Source organism: Drosophila melanogaster, chromosome 2R, assembly GCF_000001215.4.
Source record: "Drosophila melanogaster chromosome 2R".
Lineage (NCBI taxonomy): Eukaryota > Metazoa > Arthropoda > Insecta > Diptera > Drosophilidae > Drosophila > Drosophila melanogaster.
The window spans coordinates 18,605,541-18,619,564 of NT_033778.4; the positions used below are offsets into that span (position 1 = coordinate 18,605,541).

Sequence of the window (14,024 nt, forward strand, 5' to 3'; positions counted from 1 at the left end):
TTTGCCCATGTTTGGCCAAAGGTAAACAATTTGTTTTGGCCATATGAATACTTAAACAATGTCCAGACATTGGCTTTGTTTGATTGGCAAACGAAAAAATGAGAAATCTGAGACAATGTGACTAACATTTGCCCAATAAGACTGCATATTTCGATTGGAATTTCCAGACACTTCACATTGGATGTGTGAATCTTTAATTGTTTATTGTTTTACGTATGCATTTTACAACTTTAAGCCGCAGCAGAGACTCAATGTAAAACAGTCGCTGACATTTGAAGGTTGGCCGCTCAAAAACTTCGTTACACCCAACTGATCGGTATTTATGTATGTGTGTAAATACAGTGCGTTTCAGAACCGTAAGACAGTTGGAAGTTTCAATGCCATGGATCAATGTCATCTCTGTGCCGACTTAAAGTGGTTACAGCAATATTTCAATTATAATAATGGGGCGATTGTGTTAATAAGTAGTTTTGTTTGATAGCCCATTGAATTACTTAGTTGGAAAGCGTCTCATTTATAAAATTGCATTGCCATTGTATGGAAATTATATAAACTTCAACCGTTTGAATTCACTTTCGAAACAACAAAAGAGGGAACTAAAGGCAACGCGGAAATTTTTCGCATTAATAGTAGACTATACGCTTTAATGCGATATGCCTTTTCCATCATAGTTTTTCACTCATCTAATGGGTATCCATTTATTTATTTAGCCATTTTTGGAATTTACTTCGCAGCGAACTAAGCCAATAGAATTTTCTACACTTCAAGTGAGCACTTTTAAAAAGAACGAAAATAAACTCGGGTATTTTGACGCGCAATTAAAAACTTGAGCAATAAAAGCATTTGTATGACTCATTCTAGAGGCATAGGTAAAAGTTATATAGCTCTTCAGGTTTTCACCGCACCAAAGTTGTTCACTAATGATAGTTATGACCTTGACTCCAGTAATGGGCCACCCCCTGCTGTCGGCCGAAATGCGGCCAAGAAAGTTAGTGATACCCCAAGGCACTTAGCTCCCGCTGATTTTGTGTTTTGCCATTTGCAATGACCCAATTCCGTTGCCCAAATCCCAGGCATGGGGGATAATTAATCAATAAATAGAGCTTCGGTTTCACTCGCCAAATGGGAATGAGAAATAGAGGCTCCAATCTTATAAACTATTGAGTAAACGAACAAAAAACGTCGATTGTTCTTCTACAGAGAAAAAAAGGAGAAAGAACGCTAAAGTCGAGACTATTCGATACCCATTACTGGGATAGTGAAGCGCTAGAAAGATATAAAACCAATATAGCGAGTGCTGTAGCATGCAGAAATTGAATGCATTTGTAACATGGATCTATTGATCTGTATAATTATTATAACTCAATCGATTAGATTTATTTGGAAAGACAAAAACTTAATGTTTCTCTCACTGCATCATCCGAATAATAATCGTTTAGCATTAATGCAAATCGTGGCCATTATGTCAGAGATCGGCGATTGCAGTCGATGAAAGCGAAAGTGTGTCAGCAGGATGGGTTTATAGGTGGCCATTAAGAGCAACTGAGACGACTGGAGACATCGGCGAAGCGTGACAGATTCTCTGCCGGTCGTTGCCCACAAGAGCGAGTGAGAGCGGCGACCGATGCTCTGCGCATGCGTGCCTGCCCAGTGAAATGGAATGGAAAAGTGGGAGGGAGAAAGGTGGGGCTCGTGAGGGAGCACGGGTGACTGCAGTGACTACTTTCACTAGGAACGACGAGACCCAGACAAAATAAAAAAAAAAAAAGCGTGTTAACATAACTTTTCACAGCTCTCTTGACCGTCACTCTCTTTTTCGATTCAATGTGACTCACGATCGTGAAGTTTCTATCGATCGGTATACCTATGTATATATAAAACTCAAGTACAAGTATACACGACTATGTAGGTTCTAAGCGGCTTAAGTGCATGTCATAGGTATATCCATAGCCCGCCCCCTCATTTGACGAAGGTGGGCGTAAATTGCCGGAGCAAATGGCATTTCTGCAAGGAAGTTGTAAATCTGCTGCCAAATAGAATTGTGAGCGGCAAAAGCGTTCATTAAACCCCAGGTCCCAATACAACAAAAAGAAAAAACGAAATTTGTGCAGGACTCTGGACAGTCAGTCAGATATCTATATACCCTTCCAGAAAATATGAAGTTCAAAAACATTTTTTCAAGACACAAAATAAAACTATTGAAAGCACTATTCTTAATCCAAAGAAGTATTATAATAACATGCTTGCTATCATAAAAATGTTAAATATTAATAAAAGCTTCATTATATGGTTAATTGAAACGCATTACATGTGCACTTTTATGCAAACAAGAAATCCATTATCTTTTATGTGCTGATTACTATTAATTAGAACTTTTAATTGAAAAAATTTATTCAGTCTATAAAGTTTACAACTTCCTAATGCCCATTTTGGTAAGGGTATATGACTAGACAGACTCTTCAAACTTCATTGAGAAAAACCTTTTGGGACGTGCGTGCACAATACTCGAGTTTTACGACCTTCTGCAACGCCCACAACAAAAGCCGTTGCACTGAGAGAAATGCAATTAGAGAACCGTCGTGGTGCTGGGTGCTGAGAGGACGTCCACAAACGTCGTCAGACGTCAGACAAACGCCGACTGCCGGCCCACACACAGATCACTTCAGGTCTGGTCTGGTTCTCGGATATGACGGCAGCTTCAACTCCAACTCCAAAATCCCAGAGTCTGGATGCAGGCAATTAGGGGGCAAGACTTATAGCCCCGTCTCAGTGGTGCCAACTTGGCTCCATTTGTTGGTTAAAGTGGGATTCCCAAATGTATTTTCTACCTCAAGAACGTGCAAACTGATCAAAATACCACAACTAGATTACAAATGTGTCACTTTTTTTGAGAAAGTTTCAACTACTGATAGTTCTGTTCCCAACACTTGACTTGGGCATTTCCTGCAAACTACGACAACAGTGACTGGGTGAGGTAATGTCATTAACATCCAATTGGCCAATGAACCCGACGATTATGAAACCGAACTCTATGGCAGCGGTTAATTAGATGAACTTTGTCAATTGCCTTAATTGGGACCTTAGGCCCCGCGCCAGCGGAAGTGGAGCACTGCAAAACTGACCCCTTTAACTTTTTGGGTATTTCGATTGGCCGCCACGCACATGCCACAAAAATGTACGAACAGGTCTGTGACTGCTGGCCTTGTCGGCTTTATCAAAAAGTCAATAAATACATGCGGCGAAATCTTATCAACGCCTTAGCCCTACTACCATCGATATCTATTAGTATTTATTGAATAAACCAAATATGAAAGCCAGGCCAGCCAAATAAATGTCACAAGAGAATCGATGGCGAACCGCAGGGCCCAAAAAGGTTTCCTCAGATCACAATCTTTAACAATATCGAATGAACAGACTCCCGTGGTGTTTGTGGTTACGAGTGGTAATTCAACGACTTGACCTGGCACCCTGCCCCCTTGCGCTCATGCACTTGTGTCCACAGATGAAAATTTCTTATTCCCCCGTTTTGTTTGTTTGTCTGGAATTGAAGTTGACTCTGTTGTTGAAGAGGCAAACAAACACGGTGACGGAAAGGGCAAAAGAAGACGAACTGGTGACATTTGATAGTGCATGCGGTCAACTGCTGGCGATATCATTCGGCGGGTTCTATTTATAGGTCGATGCGATCGGTAATATCCTGGACATGCGGCCGACAGATGGCGTCACGTTTGCTGACCCCGCCAAATGTCAACCACTTGCACAATCGTCTATGTCTAAGCTGGTGGGATCAGCAGAACAAACCCATAAATGCCGCAACACCCCCCCATCACCTATACATGATTCATTCGCCCTACTCATGTATGTGTATATAATTGATATAACAAAGGCCACTTGCTGAATTCGCAGTGTCCGTTATCAATAATTGACGCACCATCTTAACCCGTTTTAAACTATTTTCTTCGGGCAGTTTTTTGAAGGTACTTAACTAAATTAGTTATTCTCTCTCTCTCTCTTCACACATTTGGTTTGGAATTGTGTTGGCCAAAAGATTGCTTAAATTCAGTTTTACAGTTTTAATAGAGTTACTTGCAATTAGTATGATAATACATATTACTTATTACATATACATATTACTATTGATTATTATAAGTTTGGAAACCTTCTTTGGCCTAACATGGGTTAACTAACAGAGCTACTTACAGCGCTGTTGCGCTAAGGGCGGCGTTATCTAACATCCGCTGTTAGCGGGCGTGCAATAATAATAAAGAAAGTCAACAAAAGAAACGCAGTGTCAAGACTTATGACTAATGCACTTAATTGAACGAAAGCTTTCGGTGAGAAGAAAAACAAATATGCAGCATGTGCCACAAAGTTACAAGCAAATCGGCGTTACGAATTAAGTGGGTCAGCAAACCGAATGGAGCCACCCAAAACATAAATTGCAAATCCGAAGACAGACCTTTTCTTGGCCACACTTGTATGGTAATATGTGGGTCAAAATGGCCCGAAATTATGTATTATCATTAAATTTCATTACAACCGACTTTTCGAGCGCTTAAATAATGTCGAAAAATTTCGGACTGCGCAAAAGCGGAATGCAAAAACAAAGCGAACCCGTTACACCGCAATTCACGCAATGCCACTCAGTGGGTTGTTATTTTATTTTCCCCCCACTTTTTGTACAGTTATGGGAACGGAACGGTGCCGTCGATCCACCAAATGCATTGGCCCCAGTCCCAGTCCCAGCACCAGCCGCAATCCCCATTCCATCACCATCCCCCAACCCGCCGAGCCAAAGAAAGCCAACTTGATGGTCTGTTCTTGTACGCAAGTCCATATTCGGAGTTTGGAGTTCTTGGAGAATGCGTAGTGTCTCCCACACAGGAAGAAATATAAGATCGGGACATATGTATATTATTCATAATCCTACTGTAAACATATAGTACCCTAAGCTTTTGTATGTTCTTATGCCTTCAATGACGGATTATTAAAATGTAGACTAATGTCGTCTGAAATGCTGAAAACCAATATTACTAGTCTCTATCTGTGATTGATACGTGATTTTTCCTCAGTGCACCTCCCCAGCCCGCTGAGTCATGTCATTTCTGCACGCAGAAGTTCAGTGATCCCGTTCGCTTACCAAAAAAGTCCTCCCATCTCTCCGAGGTGTCCGAATCGGATTCTATGTCCATCTTGGTCTCCTCCGGCTGCTTGATTTACGATTTCCGAGTGCGTCTGGTTTGGTTTTGGCCAGATCTGGTCCCTCGCGCCTGATCTGTCTCTAAATTTAGACGGCGATTGCAGAGCAACTGACACTGAAGGAGGTCGTTATTATCGCGACTGCTTTGGCTGCTGCATTAGATATGGCCGCAGATACAGTATCTAAAACGGGCGAATTGTGGCCAAATGACTTCACCCGGTGCAGAGCGGAAAGGCAAAGCTCAATCAATGGCTGGCCGATAAGATAAGCGCTCGATTTAACTTTAAACACTGGCACCGAACTGTGCGATTTTCTTTTCCGTTTGTTTGTCGTATATGGACGTTTTCGCAGTTTCGAGTACGAGTATCTGGCTTTATTCACCACTAGTCGCCGATATCTTATCGCGGTCTACTAAGCTCCGAGGTAAGGCAAATATCCAGCAGGTACGGAGGCATTGTGGCCAACAGCTGGTGTCCAGCGATTCGGAATGAGAATACGCGAATGTATCTCAATGTTGCGCTCAGTTCTCGGAACTTTCGGATGACTAAACCGGCTCACGGACTTCTGTCTCTGGGGTTGGGGCTTTTATTTTATTACTTTTATTTGGGCTTAGAACAAATTGTGGGGATTCTCCAAAAGCGGGCCACACAACAACCGATCGTTGATTGAATTAAAGTAATGGGCTCTTCACTTGCTATTTGCGAAACCGAAAACAAAACGAAAACACACAAATTGCAGATACAAGTATCTCGCGCTTCGCTGATTTTCCAGTTTCTCCCGTGCAAATCACCTTCGCACCGTTACTTCTAATTGCGGCAAATGGAAAACACTCTCGTCTCACATATACGACTGCACTTGCAGATACACTTGTGTATTTTCAGATATAATTTTTGATATTTTTCCTGCCGATATTTTTATTTCCTTTTTTTTTTCTTGACGGGTAGGGGGCGGTACACTGGCACACACACGCTCATTCGCAGGAACAGCTCGAGCGCTCCAGGAACGACATATCCAGCGCGCGTCTCAGAGTGAACTGACTTACTTGAAAGACACTCAAGTCGGAAGACCCGAGCACGAAGTCACCTCATACACAAATAATGGGGGGATTCGAATACAAGTTCTCTCTCTCTCTCTCGGTGCTCACAGTATTACATCCGATGCGAAGATCGCTGAGAGTTGCATAGTATGCTCATTCCAAGGCGTTCGATCTCCAACATGGTATGTTTGTATCTTCTATGCATGCAACAAGTGGAACCAACTGCAACTCCTAGCAGTCGTGGGTGCATGATCGACAGCACCACCAGGTTGAAATGATGACCCATTCGTAGTACATCTCGACTGGATAAGAGAAAAATATTATTTTAATTAAAAATCGAACGTGAATAGAATTTATGTACTTTTTAAGTCCACTACGTTTTGTTGCTTGTTTGTGTTATATGTTGTGTGTGTGTTATAGAAAGAAGTTCTCGATAGTTAATGTATTAATCTACTTCTCTATCTTCTTTTGTTTTCAGATCCAAAAGAAATTCAAAATTTTTTCACCAACTTACGTATGCTAAGAAAACCGCCCAGAAGGAGGTGCAGAGGGTCCCACAAGAGGATGTAGAAGAGCACCACAAGTGCGATGAGGAGCCCCAGGGCCGCAATACCTATAAAAAAGGACAAGAGCATGGCCCAGCACATGTCCTGTAGAACAGCGATTGGATATCTTTACAAATTTAAGGATAAAAGTATTCACTTACCCACATCGTTCCGAGGAGAAGAAGAATTTTAGCTAGGGCTTGGACAATGCCAAAGACCATTGCCATGACCACAAGCACTGTTTCCGGATTGCCCTTGATCATCTCGAATAGACCCACAGAAAAGACCATTAAAGCTAGAAGCATCCCCGTGAAGCCGATGAAGATGCAGCCAATGTAAAGCGACAAATAGCCGCAAAACAAGCGCAGACACATTTCGATGTTTCCTCTAAGTTTTGACTAGAAATCACAAGCACATATTTCACTGGAATTTTGAATTTAAACTTTGGGTATCAGACTGGGCACTGCTTACATGTAGACATCAAAAAAGATATTGGTTGTAAGGAATTATAATGCAAATTAGACAATTGATCAGATTATTGAGCTGATTAGATTAAGTATTAGGGAATGTATATCAAAAGTAGGAAATATTTGAAACAGCTCCCAAGCTAAATAGCTTTAAAGACTTTTAAACGTATAATCTTTCACTAAATTATTTTTAAATGCATATTTTAAATAGAAGACATTTTTCAAAGTTGGCGCTTAATATCCAAACAGCTGTTTCAACGCCAGCGCTTGGCACTTATCGATAACCTATTTCAATCGATTCCAATTGGCATTCTTCTAATTGAAGAATTAAGTAAATAATGGATATATCCGCGCCACCAAACAAACGTGCTCGAAAATCACCCAATCTGGATGAAGACATAACTGGGATCCGGGCCATCCTCTCCGATGAGTTCGACGAGGATATTGCGCTCATCAAGGCGCACAGTTGCGAGTTGGAGACGAAACAGCAGCTCCAGGCGGTCATCCAGGAGCTCTCACAGAAATTGCCCCACTTTCAACACCTAAAGCGCGTCCAGGATCGCAGCGTGCTCATATGTCCCAGCTCAGAGATCGGAGTGTCTCAAAGCCTGGAACAACACCTTGAACAGTTTGCCTTTTCGGAGCACGTGCTCCGTGCTTTGTGCCAGGGAGTCCGGGTGGTGGAGGTGCCGGAACGGATGCCCCGACTGCGGGTGCAGTACGAGAAGACCCTTAAGCACTGGCCCTGCAAGTTTCACCCTAATCACTACTCGGAGTCACTGAGGAATGGCAGCAACTTTAGCTCCGCACAACGCACATTTCACAAAAGGATCGGGCAATTGCTTGTGAGGCTCTCGCGGGATGTCAATGCCAATCGTCCGGTGGGCATCTGCGTGGATCCGCGACAACCCAGCATTGTGTCCATTGCTGGAACTGGTGAAGTTTGTAGGCCGCACGAGCACTGCTGCATGATGCTCGTCGATTTTGTGGCTCGCAGTCAAGAAGGAGGCGCCACAAAAACGGAGGTTACATTCACCGAAGATTTCAAGAAGGATACCACTCTGCGGGGTATTCCTAAAGCCTACTACGATTACCTGATGAACAATGAAGACTACAAAGACCTGACATTCGGAGCGGAAAAGTCGAGAGAATGCAAAGAAGTGGACGCAGTTCAAGGAGCAGATAACCTGGCCAAATTCGGACCCTATCTGTGCACCGGCTACGATATCTATCTGCTGCAGGAACCCTGCCTTATGTGCTCCATGGCCCTGGTACATAGCAGGGCGAAAAGAGTATTTTTCGTTAAGAACTCTGAAAACGGAGCTCTAGCCACGAGATTCCAACTGCATTCGGTGCGGGAACTCAACCATCACTACGAAGTGTTCCAGTTCACAACCAAGGAGGATGAAGACTTGACGTAACGTTTAACAAACCTTGGTTTTAATAAAGGATTTATAGGATATCTTCGATTTTCGGCGTTGTTTTGGCCGTCGACTGGCGGGTGGGCGTGGACAGGAGACCCAGCAAATGGCAATCTGCCTCTAGAATGGTAATATCCTTGGACGAACCCAGAAACTTGGTGGACAACTCCAAGTCCTTGATGCGCAGTCGAACACGGGCTCCTCGCACATAGTCGCTGAAGTAGGAAAGGCGGTTTATTGGATAAAGAGACAGGAAATTATATTGAACTCACCTGGCATTGCGTGTTGGACGACTGCAGACGCAGTGAAACTTCCAACCAAAGTCTATGTAGAGATCATCGCCCACCACATGAAAGATCTTGCCACTGACCACCTTGCCCTCGGCGTTGTCCAGCTGCTCCAGAAATCAACAAGTTATTACATAAACAATGGGATTACTTAAATAATGTACCCACATCAATTAATTTGGAGTTGCGCAGCAGGGAGGCGAAGGTCTGGTTGTCTTCCGGCAGCTGTGGAGGCGTGGCTGGTGCCGTGTACTTGTCGAAGGCACGGGCGAATCCTCCCTTGCTGCTGCCAATCTCCGCCGTTTCCGTATTCACTGCGGGAGTAGATTCCTCCGCCGGTTTTTCTGTGTTACCGCTGATAAGTCGAATGACCATTGGCATTCGGGAACGACAGGTTAATGAAGCCATCGGTACACCAGATCTGCTTAGTTTTTGCAAGAGCGACATGGTTTTAATTTAATATTGCTCAAAAATATCCACAAGAAAACCAAAACCAAGTGGAAAACCAAAGAAGAAGAGCGGCACCGATAGACTGCTAATCGATTATTAGCAGCTGCGTCGGCTCATCACTAATCGAATATTACAAAAAACACGCTGCCGGCATTTATTTTGATATTACGAAATCGGTTGTAAGACGTAGGTAATTAACAATTAAACAAGCAAAATGATCCAGCAACAGCGCCAGAAAATCGAGGCCGCGGTAACGGAGATGATCGACGACATGGACAAGACGCACCTGCGCAAAATGCAGGTAAGTGGAGTTCGCTTTAGGGGATATCCCGAAACTGACTTGCTTTTCACGAAATTCCAGAATGAGATGCACTTGTGTGCGGCCAAGTGCTGCCAGGATGGAACCTCCAGCGTGGACAGTGTCCAGAGATGTGTGGATCGATGCTCCGCGCCCATGACGAGGGCACAGAACTACGTTCAACACGAATTGGGCGAGTTCCAGGGCAGACTTCAACGTTGCGTCATGGTTAGTATCCATTGCACCAACTTTTTGCCCTGGTGGCTCTAAGAATAATAGAATATTATTAGGCAACGCTCATATTTCACATTCTCCTCTTCCGCAGCAATGCAACGACGATGTGAAGGTGAAAATGCCGCCCAGTCCCAATGAGGATCAGATAGCCAAGTACACCGACCAATTCGAGCGCTGTGCCATCCAGTGTGTGGACAAGCATGTGGGCCTCATTCCCGGCATGATGAAGACCATGAAGGCTGTGCTCTCCAAGGGACCCGAGAGCATTCCCCAAGTCTAACTCAACCTGCATTTACTACATAATTAGTTGTTGAATTCGTTTATTTTAAAACCGTGCAATGAGTCCCATCTCTGGAGTCATTTCAAATTTTGCTTTTAAGAATATAGAACAAAAATTACCTTATTAATTGTTGAAAGTCTTAAGCAGCAACCAACAACTGTTGTGCTAACAATCTTCGGAAGAATGTCAAGTTTTGCCATCAGTAAAAAAAATAAACATACTTTGTACACCGAAAACTGTCAATTCAACATTTTGTTTTGTTCTTTCGAAATTGTTCAAATTTTAAATTGAAATGGTGGAGCAACAAAAAAAGCGCTTGGAGGGCGCCATTAGCGAAATGATCGAGGACATGTACCGCACCCACTTGCGCAGAATGCAGGTGAGTGTGTGGCCTCCACTTGCCTACTATGAATTTCTGGTAAGAACGTTGTTTCCAAGTCCACGATGCACCGCTGTGCCGCCCGCTGCTGCGACGATGATCGAGGGACGCTGGAGAGCGTACAGAACTGCATCGAGAAGTGCGCCGGTCCCCTGATGGATGCCCAGGATTTCCTGCAGCACGAGCTGGGCCAATTCCAGAATAGACTTCAAAACTGCGTTAGGGTAGGAGCTTAAACTATAATTATAAATGCTTAATATTGGATTGATATATCCTATTTTTAATACGATTGCCAACCCGCAGGATTGCAACAGCGATGCGCGGTCTCAGATGCCCAGCAATCCGAGTGACCGGGACATGTCCCGATCCCAGCACATGTTTGAGAGTTGCACGAACAACTGTGTGGACAAGTACATAAACCTGATACCTGGTCTGCTCAAGTCGATCAAGCAAACACTGGACAGGGGTCCGCCGAAAAGATCACGCAACATGGATGTCTAACCGGGATGCAATTCAGGATCTGGTGACATTTAAAAAAGCACATTCAAGCAGTTGTCAATGGTTCACTTATTTATTGAATATTTTTGGTACAGCTAACACTTAAAGTACACTAATCGCTGCTGTGATCCGGGATAGCCAATGGATTGGAATGGGAACTTATCAGCGCCAACGTGGCCCTTGCTCGCCATGTTTGATAGCTCAGCTCCCGGATCTTCTTAGGCCCTAGCTCATTAAATATCTAGTAATAAAGATTCTTAGTATTATGCAACAATACGAGAGGCTATATTTTTAGGATCTTGATGGATCTACTGCTCGTTCTGCTTCGTCCTCACGCCGTATTTGCTCCAGAAGGTGACCTTGGCGGTGGTCTTCTTCAGGTTGTCCTGGAACACGGAGCACGTGTCGAAGGGTGGACAGTATAGGTGAAGGGAGACAGAGGTATCCGAATGGCTGGGGTTCTCCACGCGATGCAGACCCAGATTGTCTATGGATAACAAAACGAAAAAAAAAAAAACAGTAAGTATAGGAATACCCCACTTTTAAAGTTTCTAATTTTCTCACCATTTATGTAGGCCACATCATTGACGGCGATTGGTGTCTCCCCAATCTCCACCAGCTCTCGGCTATCGATCTCGCCATCGGGATGATGGGACCGGCCGTTGTCCCTGGCAGATCTATTGGGATACTCGTAGCGCTTCTCGCGCAGATCACCCTTCAGCATCTTCATGAAGCAATGGGAATCGGCATGGTCGTGCACCGAGGAGCCGTGTCCTTCGCCCCAGCACAGAATCAGCAGATTGAACTTTCCATTGCCAGCATCCACGAGATTCCGCGTGTAGGTGTAACGATCGAACTTGGCATATTTGCGCCACTCCCGCGGATTGGACTTGTAGCTGAGCATAAGGTGATTCACCATCTCGATGTTAACATAGTTCGACTCGAATTCCCGGTGAAGGGCGGCCACCAAGTCCGATAGGGAATTCACCTCCGGTCCGTATTTCAGGGGTTTCTCCAGCGGCTGATAGTAGCTAGTGGCCTGACGCAGGTACTTCTCCTGGTCAACCTGCTCGATCTCGGTGTCGATCTTGGACAGGGCCATTTTGGGCTTGCTCTGATTGACCTAGGTTGCGAAAAGGGAAGCGGAAGTTAGAGTGGTGGTGCATCAGTTGAGGCTGAAGGGCGTGGAAAACTACCTATAAAGTCTATAAAGATCACTGCTCAATTGATTTAGATGAATTACGTTGTAAAGTCGATGATCGCTGATAATAGCTATTGGTATATATATATATGAATATTCCGATTCGTTGCTGTTACAATTGATTGAATTGCTTCGACTAACCGCACACGCTCCACCTCGGATCGCAAAATTCGAACTGAATTCTGGAGATTTCGCTCTCCTGTCCAGGCTGCATAATCAGCTCGGATCCGACGTAAATCGGAGGCGCAAGTCCAAAACAATAACAAAAACAAGAAGTCGCCGGCGATAACCGTCCATCCAACTTATCAATAGCAGATTTTACCAATACCCTCGGCTATATAATACACGTATTTCTCAGTAGATGATGATAGATCGAATGTTGCCAGGAGGGGCTCAACAGATGTGCCTGAATTTGAGACAAGAGGTTAACGGCGATCTAATGGGATCGTTTGGCAAATAAAAAACAAATTTATTCCACAATATACTCTGGAGCCGACAATAAAAAATATTTGGGCGATACGGGCATTGTCACTGATACGTTAATATACCAATTGATAACTGATAGCTGGTTGAATCTGGATGCTGACGAATTTGCTTTCAAGATCTGCGGGTCTTACCAGCCGGGATTTTCCCGCAAATTCATTTGAAAAAAAGAACCGCGACTTTCTCTAGTTTTGGATTATAGTTAACCGAAACACTTTGAGATACTTTTTGTTTCGAGAAAGTATTGCCTACTTTCAGGTTCGTTACAGATTTCTCTCAATTGCCTGCCATTTGTCAGCAGATCAGTCGTGTCTTTGTTACTCAGGAAGTTAATTAGTGACTAACACACTGACCTTACTTTCTCCATTAAAATGTTAAACAAAGAAAATGATTCTGTCATTGTTTCTCCTAACACGATATGAATTGAACTCATAAATTTAATTATATAACTTCAGGTGAAAACTCGAAATAAATAAAACACTTGAGCTTGCATTAAAGGTAATAACTTTTTTACGATCCCCATGCAATGTTGTTAAATCTTTTCCCCTTGGTGCCACATCAAGGTATTTGAAAAATGTTTTGCAATGGCCAAAAAGCATAAACTGCCAAGCTGGCAGCCAACTTTCGCAACAGGTTAAGGCCAATAGCAAAGTCAAAGCAAAAACTAAAAGCTGCGAACTGCCATTTGCGTAAATATTATGCGAACAAATAGCTTGGAAAATTGGTGAAAAGCAGTTGCCAATTTTCGAAACAGTTCAACAAACTACGATTTAAGTTTGATTTTCTGATTTTCGTACAATTTCAGCAGGGAAAGGGATTTGAAGGATAAAGGACTTACCATTTTGTTTGACTTCTTGGAATTTCTCTCTTAGCTATGGCAACTGAATAATTTTTTATGAACTTGAAATTCACTTTTTAAAAACACTTTTAATTTCAGGACTTGGTATTGCACTTTTTCGACTTTTCACTGGGTAGTTGCCACTTGGATGCGCGTCGCCGAGCTTATGTGCCCGTTTTGGGTATCTTTCACCAATTTATGAAGATCTTGGCCAGCAAACCCCGGTTAACCACTCAAAACGCAATTCGAGTGACAAAAGGCGACGCTGGCAGAGGCATCGCAGCTCGAATGGCATTTTGAGCACATTTTGAGCGCTTTTTGGGGCCGCGAGCCAAACTCAAAGCGGCTTCACTCGCTCCAAATTGGCTTGTTGTTGTTTGCTCAGTTGGCCAGGCCCGAAATTTATG

At 43.5% G+C, this 14,024-nt stretch overlaps 7 protein-coding genes across 11 annotated transcripts in view; 3 read left to right on the plus strand and 4 right to left on the minus strand.

Moving 5' to 3' along the window:
• GEFmeso (Guanine nucleotide exchange factor in mesoderm) overlaps positions 1 to 6,237 on the minus strand; it is a 57,659-nt gene extending 51,422 nt beyond the window's left edge. For both annotated transcript variants that reach the window (NM_176223.4, NM_001274146.2), the window contains exon 1: positions 5,141 to 6,237. In NM_176223.4, coding sequence (NP_788403.2) covers positions 5,141 to 5,192 — 52 coding nt within the window. In that variant the 5' untranslated portion in view covers positions 5,193 to 6,237. The remainder of the gene's footprint in view (positions 1 to 5,140) is intronic.
• Positions 6,105 to 7,190, minus strand: CG42697 (uncharacterized protein). The gene is made up of 3 exons (NM_001202038.2): positions 6,943 to 7,190; positions 6,751 to 6,886; positions 6,105 to 6,538 (listed from the first exon to the last, which is right to left on the minus strand). The coding sequence occupies exons 1-3, from the start codon at positions 7,153 to 7,155 to the stop codon at positions 6,468 to 6,470; spliced, it is 420 nt and encodes a 139-aa protein (NP_001188967.1). The 5' UTR covers positions 7,156 to 7,190; the 3' UTR covers positions 6,105 to 6,467.
• A 359-nt stretch (positions 7,191 to 7,549) lies between these two features.
• CG10927 (uncharacterized protein) lies at positions 7,550 to 8,715 on the plus strand. Its single transcript, NM_137501.3, has one exon. The coding sequence runs from the start codon at positions 7,587 to 7,589 to the stop codon at positions 8,667 to 8,669; it is 1,083 nt and encodes a 360-aa protein (NP_611345.1). The 5' UTR covers positions 7,550 to 7,586; the 3' UTR covers positions 8,670 to 8,715.
• mRpS28 (mitochondrial ribosomal protein S28) lies at positions 8,670 to 9,478 on the minus strand. The gene is made up of 3 exons (NM_079061.4): positions 9,125 to 9,478; positions 8,942 to 9,063; positions 8,670 to 8,884 (listed from the first exon to the last, which is right to left on the minus strand). Exons 1-3 carry the CDS (start codon positions 9,401 to 9,403, stop codon positions 8,701 to 8,703), a joined length of 585 nt encoding a protein of 194 aa, NP_523785.2. The 5' UTR covers positions 9,404 to 9,478; the 3' UTR covers positions 8,670 to 8,700.
• A 41-nt stretch (positions 9,479 to 9,519) lies between these two features.
• CG5323 (uncharacterized protein) lies at positions 9,520 to 10,459 on the plus strand. Its single transcript, NM_137502.5, has 3 exons — positions 9,520 to 9,707; positions 9,768 to 9,932; positions 10,030 to 10,459. The coding sequence occupies exons 1-3, from the start codon at positions 9,621 to 9,623 to the stop codon at positions 10,216 to 10,218; spliced, it is 441 nt and encodes a 146-aa protein (NP_611346.1). The 5' UTR covers positions 9,520 to 9,620; the 3' UTR covers positions 10,219 to 10,459.
• CG5327 (uncharacterized protein) lies at positions 10,448 to 12,777 on the plus strand. The gene is made up of 4 exons (NM_166297.2): positions 10,448 to 10,597; positions 10,657 to 10,821; positions 10,901 to 11,614; positions 11,671 to 12,777. The coding sequence occupies exons 1-3, from the start codon at positions 10,511 to 10,513 to the stop codon at positions 11,096 to 11,098; spliced, it is 450 nt and encodes a 149-aa protein (NP_725807.1). The 5' UTR covers positions 10,448 to 10,510; the 3' UTR covers positions 11,099 to 11,614; positions 11,671 to 12,777.
• CG5493 (uncharacterized protein) lies at positions 11,152 to 13,788 on the minus strand. 4 transcript variants are annotated; one of them, NM_001259480.2, is made up of 3 exons: positions 13,618 to 13,788; positions 11,660 to 12,218; positions 11,152 to 11,582 (listed from the first exon to the last, which is right to left on the minus strand). In NM_001259480.2, the coding sequence occupies exons 2-3, from the start codon at positions 12,195 to 12,197 to the stop codon at positions 11,404 to 11,406; spliced, it is 717 nt and encodes a 238-aa protein (NP_001246409.1). In that variant the 5' UTR covers positions 12,198 to 12,218; positions 13,618 to 13,788; the 3' UTR covers positions 11,152 to 11,403. The 4 variants fall into 4 exon arrangements, with proteins under 4 accessions (NP_001246409.1, NP_001246411.1, NP_001246410.1 ...); NM_001259482.2 differs by lacking the exon at positions 13,618 to 13,788 and adding an exon at positions 12,438 to 12,478; NM_001259481.2 differs by lacking the exon at positions 13,618 to 13,788 and adding an exon at positions 12,339 to 12,478.
• Positions 13,789 to 14,024: the final 236 nt, after the last annotated feature.

Coding starts and splice junctions, on each gene's coding strand:
- CG5323 (NM_137502.5), top strand. CDS start 9,621: ATGATCCAGCAACAGCGCCAGAAAATCGAGGCCGCGGTAACGGAGATG. Junction 9,708..9,767: donor CGCACCTGCGCAAAATGCAG/GTAAGTGGAGTT, acceptor ACGAAATTCCAG/AATGAGATGCACTTGTGTGC. Junction 9,933..10,029: donor GACTTCAACGTTGCGTCATG/GTTAGTATCCAT, acceptor CCTCTTCCGCAG/CAATGCAACGACGATGTGAA.
- CG5493 (NM_001259480.2), bottom strand. CDS start 12,197: ATGGCCCTGTCCAAGATCGACACCGAGATCGAGCAGGTTGACCAGGAG. Junction 11,583..11,659: donor TGATGTGGCCTACATAAATG/GTGAGAAAATTA, acceptor TGTTATCCATAG/ACAATCTGGGTCTGCATCGC.
- mRpS28 (NM_079061.4), bottom strand. CDS start 9,403: ATGTCGCTCTTGCAAAAACTAAGCAGATCTGGTGTACCGATGGCTTCA. Junction 9,064..9,124: donor GCAACTCCAAATTAATTGAT/GTGGGTACATTA, acceptor TTTCTGGAGCAG/CTGGACAACGCCGAGGGCAA. Junction 8,885..8,941: donor CGTCCAACACGCAATGCCAG/GTGAGTTCAATA, acceptor TTCCTACTTCAG/CGACTATGTGCGAGGAGCCC.
- CG5327 (NM_166297.2), top strand. CDS start 10,511: ATGGTGGAGCAACAAAAAAAGCGCTTGGAGGGCGCCATTAGCGAAATG. Junction 10,598..10,656: donor CCCACTTGCGCAGAATGCAG/GTGAGTGTGTGG, acceptor GTTGTTTCCAAG/TCCACGATGCACCGCTGTGC. Junction 10,822..10,900: donor GACTTCAAAACTGCGTTAGG/GTAGGAGCTTAA, acceptor GCCAACCCGCAG/GATTGCAACAGCGATGCGCG.
- CG42697 (NM_001202038.2), bottom strand. CDS start 7,155: ATGTGTCTGCGCTTGTTTTGCGGCTATTTGTCGCTTTACATTGGCTGC. Junction 6,887..6,942: donor TTCTCCTCGGAACGATGTGG/GTAAGTGAATAC, acceptor GCTGTTCTACAG/GACATGTGCTGGGCCATGCT. Junction 6,539..6,750: donor GGGCGGTTTTCTTAGCATAC/GTAAGTTGGTGA, acceptor TCTCTTATCCAG/TCGAGATGTACTACGAATGG.
- CG10927 (NM_137501.3), top strand. CDS start 7,587: ATGGATATATCCGCGCCACCAAACAAACGTGCTCGAAAATCACCCAAT.